Source organism: Cryptotermes secundus, unplaced genomic scaffold (genome assembly GCF_002891405.2).
Source record: "Cryptotermes secundus unplaced genomic scaffold, Csec_1.0 scaffold397, whole genome shotgun sequence".
Classification (NCBI taxonomy): Eukaryota; Metazoa; Arthropoda; class Insecta; order Blattodea; family Kalotermitidae; genus Cryptotermes; species Cryptotermes secundus.
The window spans coordinates 522,044-530,438 of record NW_019731983.1 but is presented as its reverse complement, the minus strand read 5'-3'; the positions used below and the strand labels follow the sequence as shown (position 1 = coordinate 530,438).

Here is an 8,395-nt window from a genome sequence, read left to right as displayed (position 1 = left end):
CTCCGTGTTCGCAAATTTCTTTAAACGGAAAGAAATTACTTTCAGGTGCAACTGAATGTACACTAAATCAGTGAACGTCTGCAGAAATATTCATATTAAGATATTTTTACATAAAACGTAACAGGGGAAGCTTCACCCGTCACACCTTTCCGTCTACGTTTGCCACAGTATAAAGACTGTTGTAATGCACCGTATTGCGGCGTGTGTAGGGCGCAACAGACACAAGAGACTGTATTTATGGAGAGACATTTGTGCGTGGGTTAGTTTGTATTCTGGAACACGCTGAGCTTCTTTCTCGTCTGAGGGAAATCGACATGGGGAAAGCTAAAATACTGCTAAGTCTTTCAACACTACAGTTCCTGATAGTGTTTCTGTCTCTTTTAGACTGTTAAATTGGATGCAACCAGTAGAGAGTCTGCACACTTCAATAAGGATGTTAGCACCGAGGAACTCCCTGGTGAACACAGTGCAGATTTGTCAGAGTTACAGAGCGAAGGGAACTTTGGTTCGTGCGAGATTTGTAAGAAAACATTTTCTCTTGGCAATAATATATCGGGACTTATAAGTGCAAGTAGCAGAGGAACAACTTCTCATTGTGAAATGTGTGTCAAATCGTTCATTGAGACGCGTAGTGCCGTGCGACTATTCAGAGGTGGTGAACAGAAGTTTTCATGCAATGTATGCACCAGAAGTTTCACTAGTCGCTATAATCTAGACAGTCATATCAGGGTACACAGTGGAGAACGACCCTTTTCTTGTGAAGTGTGCAAGAAAAGGTTCGCTCATCGCTCTAACCTAAACGCCCATCTCAGAGTACACACCGGAGAAAGACCTTTTTCGTGCAAAGTGTGTAACAAAAGGTTCCGTCAGCGGTTTCATCTAAAGACCCATCTGAGAGTACACACTGTGGAACGGCCTTCATCTTGCGAAGTATGTAAGAAAACGTTCACTCAGAGCTCTAGCTTAAACGCCCATCTCAGCGTACACACCGGAGAACGACCCTTATCTTGCGAAGTGTGTAAGAAATGTTTCGGTCATCGCTCCAACCTAAACGCCCATCTCAGAGTACACACCAGACCTTTCTCGTGCAAAATGTGTAAGAAAAGTTTTTCCCACCTCACTGCCCTAAACAGGCATCTCATGATACACAGTGGACAACGACCTTTCTCTTGCAAAATATGTCACAAAAAATTCATTCAACGCTCATCTCTGAATACGCATCTCAGGATACACACAGGAGTGCGACCTTTTTCGTGTGAAATATGTAAGAAAAGTTTCACTGAAAGCTCAAATCTGAACACGCATCTCAGAATTCATACAGGAGAACGGCCCTTTTGTTGCGATGTGTGTAAGAAAATGTTCGCTCATCGCGGTAACCTAATAACGCATCTCAGAATACACAGTGGAGAACGACCTTTTTCGTGCAAAGTTTGTAAGAAAAGATTTTCCCAGCTCAGTGTCCTAAATAAGCATCTCAGAATACACAGTTGAGATCTACATTTTGAGTGCAATGTCTGTAAGAGGAAGTTCGCTAAAAGCTCAAACTTAAACCGGCATCTCCTAATACATAGTGCCGGACTAAATGTGTAGAGAAATTTGTAGCAAATTTTCTTTCTTCGCAGATATCCGAACTGGTGACATAGTGTACACCACGAGAAATTAACTTTCGCGTAATATGTCCAAGAAAGCATCCATACAGTGCCAGAGCCCGAGACTGATTTACAAGTGTGTACATTTACATTAACTGGACTGCAGTGTTTAAATATTCAAATCTGCTATAACAAATTAAGTGCTTACAGAAGCAGGAAGTTCCTCTATGTGGCACACATGGTACTCCTGACATCGTTCTCCCATTACAGAGTCATATTGATCATGACATTTCGACTATTACAGGACTATTCACTTATGATTCGAAGGCAATTAATTTAAATTTATTTTCAGGACTTAAATTCAAATGCTTAAAATGTTTAGCATACTTAATTGAATTTTCAGTCTTATATCCATTCATTTGATGTATAAATTCCTGAATATGTTCAACAATTCACTTAGCTTCTACGTGTATAGAGATTTAGTGTTATTTTTATAAGTTATTTGCTATAATAGGTTAATGTAACTTAATTTCGGAATAAGAAAATGTATCCATCGTATTTATTTGTATTCTGTGATTTCTCTGTTTTGTGTCGAAGTATTGTTTCACTGTGTATATACTCTCACGTTGTAGAGAATTTGACTTTGTCTTATGTGACTCGATGCATTATTCAGATGTTATAAATCTGTTAAAATTCCCTCCTTCTTTCCAACCATAATTTTATTTTGTATCAACTTCATTTATTTTTATGGAATAAATATCCTACTGATCTGCACGAGATTTCCTCTGTTTGGGCCTGTGTGCATGCTCTGCTGTTTCCTTCCTTTACGTTTATCTTCCCATGACTCACCATAGAAGTGTCCCTGGACTGCGATTTCAGTGAAGTCACAATTCTGACTCTATGGAGAGATCGATACGTTTAATTGACGTTTCTTAAGTGAACTAAGGTCGAAAGGAGACCATTCAAAGTATGTTGAGGTTTATTGAACATGTAGTAATATTATAGACCTATCATAATTATTCATTCCACAAATGAAAAGGAAATCAGATCTCGTATGAAACTCTGTAATACGTCTGAAACTTCTCTACACAGAGTTCTCATTCTTCACAGCTGGATATTTATGAGCAAAGTAGAACCTCCCCTTAAAGAAAAACTACCATTGAACAAGCAATTCAAAGTATAATCTGTTAATTAAAACTATCGAAATATTCGGTTTAATAGATCCAAACATCATACTTTCGTGCAAGTATATGAAGCGAGGCCAAAATACTGTCACCTATATGGGTGTCTAAAGACGGAGTTCGGATTTGCAAGTATTACACATGAATAAAGTCTCCTAGTTACACCTTAGTTCTTTACAGCCCGACTTCTAATCCTTCTTCAACTACGAAATTCCCGTGGCCATCTCCTACCGAGACTGACTTGACTGATTGTTCGCGTGCTTCTGCCGCTACTACTACTCGTAACCTGTGACTCTTAACTTGGAACTCGGAACTCGGAAGTACCCCGAATTGCGACTGACGTGTAGAGACGAATCTTGAGCTCATGACCAGACATTTATTACTCTTTGACATTTTTCCTCTTGTTTTTTTTATGCACCTCCCTCTCTGACGGGTCTTTCTTTTGTCAGAGTCATTTTCGGCAGCAGTAAGTAATTTCTCATAAAGAATACACAGAAGGTCCACAGAAAACACAGCTTTCTCTATTGTTGCGTGTTGGACCTTGTTTACCGAGTTTTGCCTGATGACGCGTTGATCAAATCCGTTACAATACTTACGTCAAATTGCCCATCCCAATCTAATAATACACTGTCCTGTTCCAGATGCTTCGAAAATCGACCGTACTCAGAAATTTGATTGTACTCACCGAATGCGGTACTGTGTGCTACATAATGACTGCAAATGAAATAATTCGTTAGGGACAATAAATAGGCAGAGAATTGCACGCGCACACATAATGTATGCATATATTTAGGCACCTTACTAGATTCAGAATTCAGAATATGAGTACATTATTACTGCAGGGTACGGGAACTTCAGTTACTTCTTGTACTTTCAACACAACTATTGGTTCCTAAGGCTAGAGCTTTGTGTTCTATATTTTACACCGCTGTCAGCATCTCATGCTACACTCTGTAGTGCCGCTTGTTAGAATGACTGTTGAATGAGATGGAAATGATTTAGAAGAAAACTGTCAGGACCTATTCGAGGTATTGTTCTGGAAAACTTTCGGACTGGGTAAAACCACGAAAAGCATGAGTGGCAGTAGCTGGTGTCGCGGTGGATAGAACGCAAAGCTCCACCGCTACACTAACCTGCTCGGTATAAAAGTGCCGCAACATCCTCACTTACAAAAGTTAGACGAAGAATGGACTGTTTCCCTAATACAATGTGTTCATAAGTTCAGTGCGTGAAATATTTTTATTTTGCCTTCAGTAATATTGCTTCCTTTAGACGTGCTCCACTGCACTTATGATATCATATCCGTTCTCCTCTTCTCTGAACAGTGGGTGCCCACAGGAAACATAGGCAGTACAGGGAAGGTCAGAGTAAACTTACCGCTCTGTGGCACGGTCTTGANTTAGACGTGCTCCACTGCACTTATGATATCATATCCGTTCTCCTCTAATCTTATCCCACAGGTAACATAGGCAGTGCAGGCAAGGTCAGAGTAAACTTACCGCTCTGTGCCACGGTCTTGACGCTGAGCTGCAGAAGCTCGCTTATTAGTGTCACCATGTATTTCCAAATGTACATATGCAACAACTCGAAAATAGAATTCCAAGAAATTTACATGCGAATTTTTTGTGGAACATTATTGACAAATTTCGGGTTTGGTTAAAAGGGACAGTAATATCGGAAACCTTATATTAGTAGTAATCAAATTGCTTTTTATTTTCAACGACGGCCAATCTCAAAAACTCGATACATGCGCGGGACAAAGGCAAGTGATACCAAAGAAAGGTAAGTTTTTCAACAAATTTACATTAAATTTTAAGTGAATAAACTATTAGTGTTAATACAATGAAAGATGGTAGTATAATGGCTAGAACTTGGATTTTAGCATATTTTTCTTATTTTGAAAAATGGGAGTAGTCTTATGAGACCACCTTGTTGTATGCGTTCCCCGCCCATCAAATTTTGAATGCGTGTATCAGACTTCATGAAATTTGGTATCATGGCACTTGAGCACCCCTTAAATGTTCAATTCATATATGCCTTCCTAAGTCAACACGTCTGTATATGTGTATCGCATCCTATTGTTACTAGGCAACGGCTCAGTAAACACTTCCCTGCTGTAACGAATTCACAAGCAGCAGCAGGATGACTGCTGGCCTCGGTGATTTCTATGCGGCAGTACCGACTGGTCTCTCTCAACCCACTAAGGATAATAAAAGCAAAATTATACACAAACAATTGTCTCTCCATTTTCTCTTTTCTTTCCCTCTAGTCAACAGAGTTGAATAACCGACGAGTGTAGCAAAAATATGAATCTCACAAACCGAATTATATAACAGGTTTTTTAATGGAAGTATACCAAATTTAACAAGAAGGAATGATTTTATAATGCAGAACCACTTTGTGAAGAAGCGGGAAACTTGTTTTAGAACAGGCATAACATTTTCAAAACTTGCGTTTTAATATGTGACATTAATTTTTTTATTTTGTAGATAAAAACAAAATTAATTCCATCCCCTGGACCGCCCCTTCCCCTTCTTCTCTCAAATTATTACTCATTACCAGAGCCGTGAAGTAGGAAGAAGCAGCCCATCGTCACTGGCTCTATTTCTGTGTTCGCAAGCTCCCCAAGATATACGTGGGGTATCGAAGCTATATGGAGAAGCTACAGTGATATGTCGGCCTTTCAGATAACATTAACAAAGTTTAAAAATAAAATAACAGAATTACACAAAATTACAAGAATACGTAAGCAAGGCAGAAGGGGTACAACAATCCAAATCTATGATTGCGGAGCAATCACTCGTCGCCACAGTCGCGACCAAGAATAAACTAGCTAGCCCCAGTTTCCTAACTTCCTGTGGGCGTTAAACGGGTTACCCCAGAAAAACACAAACAATAATAATGAAGATAAATAAGATAATAAATATGCGCATTGCAACCGTTCTAGCCAACGGCTTGCGATCGCAGGCAGTCTTTACCTTACCAGCCAGCCAAATATACAAACAAAATTATAAACNAGCAGGATGACTGCTGGCCTCGGTGATTTCTATGCGGCAGTACCGACTGGTCTCTCTCAACCCACTAAGGATAATAAAAGCAAAATTATACACAAACAATTGTCTCTCCATTTTCTCTTTTCTTTCCCTCTAGTCAACAGAGTTGAATAACCGACGAGTGTAGCAAAAATATGAATCTCACAAACCGAATTATATAACAGGTTTTTTAATGGAAGTATACCAAATTTAACAAGAAGGAATGATTTTATAATGCAGAACCACTTTGTGAAGAAGCGGGAAACTTGTTTTAGAACAGGCATAACATTTTCAAAACTTGCGTTTTAATATGTGACATTAATTTTTTTATTTTGTAGATAAAAACAAAATTAATTCCATCCCCTGGACCGCCCCTTCCCCTTCTTCTCTCAAATTATTACTCATTACCAGAGCCGTGAAGTAGGAAGAAGCAGCCCATCGTCACTGGCTCTATTTCTGTGTTCGCAAGCTCCCCAAGATATACGTGGGGTATCGAAGCTATATGGAGAAGCTACAGTGATATGTCGGCCTTTCAGATAACATTAACAAAGTTTAAAAATAAAATAACAGAATTACACAAAATTACAAGAATACGTAAGCAAGGCAGAAGGGGTACAACAATCCAAATCTATGATTGCGGAGCAATCACTCGTCGCCACAGTCGCGACCAAGAATAAACTAGCTAGCCCCAGTTTCCTAACTTCCTGTGGGCGTTAAACGGGTTACCCCAGAAAAACACAAACAATAATAATGAAGATAAATAAGATAATAAATATGCGCATTGCAACCGTTCTAGCCAACGGCTTGCGATCGCAGGCAGTCTTTACCTTACCAGCCAGCCAAATATACAAACAAAATTATAAACTAAATGCATATTTTTAATCTATATAAATAAAAATGTAAATGTTGTTTGTTCAAAATCTTAAATCCCCGAAAATTCTTCACCGATTGCTTTGAAATTTTGACACAACGTTGCATTCGAATACGCGCGTGTTTTTATATACCTACATTGCGTTGGGATTGAGCTGTGTCGTTTACCATAGCGTTCATTTCGTGAGTATAGTTTTTTTTTTCTTCTTTCATTGTTTTTCATTTCCATAACTGTTTTCCTTGTTTTTCAGTGCAATTGGCCGTGGAATTGAGCTGTGTCGATTGATCTGCGTTTGAATTGAAATATTTCGTTAGTATTTTTTTTTTTTGTTTCTTCTTTGTTTTCCAGTTCGTGTTCTTTCCTTTTTTAATGTTTTGCAATTCTATTTGTTTTTGTTATAACTTTCTTTCTTCTTCTTCAGTGCAATCGATCTGCTTTAGTTCATCCAAATAATGCCTCGCAGAAGATCAAACTTAGGTCGTCGTACTCGCGGAGCGGAAGCAGTGCGACGACTAGTTGCAAATCAAACTGGGGAAGAACGGGCATCAGCGAACGAGCGAAAGAGACAAAGACAGGCTCAAATACATGCGGAGGAAGCAGCAGAGCGACGTGCAGCCAGACTTGAGGATGCACGGTTGCGAGCACGGCGATCGCGTTCTGCAGCTTCAGATCTGCTTCTTTCTCAACACAATGAACGCGACAGGCTGAGAGTGGCTGAAAGACGTCAACGAGAAACAGCAGATCAGCGTCAAACACGCGATTACAACGCCTTGCATTCCGGTACAGCCCAGCTGAAGATTATAGTTTCAGCCGGCATTTCTCATCGGCACTATGACTGAAGTGTGTCCTTATTGCAAGGCTCTGAAATTTAATGGAGAAACGAAAGAAATGTGTTGCGCCGCGGGAAAAATTAAACTGCCTCAACTTGAAGAACCGCCAGAGCCATTAAAAACTTTGCTTGCCGGATATACAGCCGAATCAAAGCATTTCCTATCTAACATCAGGAAATACAACTCATGCTTCCAAATGACGTCGTTCGGAGCAGAAATCGTAACAGCTCAATTCATCCCAACTTTCAAAGTGAAAGGACAAATTTATCATAAAGCCGGCTCCCTGCTTCCGTTCCCAGATGGTCAACATAAATTCCTACAAATGTATTTCATCGGCGATGGCAATGATGAATTGAATGCACGCTGCGGAATTTCTACCGGCATAAAAAGATCCATCGTTTCCCAACTGCAAGGGCTTCTTCACGAAAAAAAAAAACAATTTATTGCGTATGTTCAAACAGCAGTTGACATCATGCCATCTGATACACACAAGATTGTTATTCATGCTGACAAAACGCCTGCTGGAAAACATTTACGAAGATTCAATGCTCCAACTATAGACGAAGTGGCAATTGTTCTAGTCGGAGTTCAATTCCAACCTAGAGATATTGCTCCTCATCGGAGAAACGATCGATTGACAAAAGTTGCAGANTTTCCCAACTGCAAGAGCTTCTTCACGAAAAAAAACAATTTAGTGCGTTTGTTCAAACAGAAATTTACATGATGCCATCTGATACACACAAGATTTTTATTCATGCTGACAAAACGCCTGCTGGACAACATGTGCGAAGATTCAATGCCCCAACTATAGACGAAGTGGCAATTGTTATAGACGGAGATCAGTTCCAACCTAGAGATATTGTTCTTCATCGGAGAAACGATCAATTGACAA

The 8,395-nt window shown here is 39.6% G+C and overlaps 1 protein-coding gene across 1 annotated transcript; it reads left to right on the top strand.

Moving 5' to 3' along the window:
* Nucleotides 1-388: 388 nt before the first annotated feature.
* On the top strand, nucleotides 389-2,415 carry LOC111867403 (gastrula zinc finger protein XlCGF57.1-like). The gene has a single exon (XM_023857224.2). The coding sequence runs from the start codon at nucleotides 601-603 to the stop codon at nucleotides 1,489-1,491; it is 891 nt and encodes a 296-aa protein (XP_023712992.1). The 5' UTR covers nucleotides 389-600; the 3' UTR covers nucleotides 1,492-2,415.
* The last annotated feature ends 5,980 nt before the right edge of the window (nucleotides 2,416-8,395 follow it).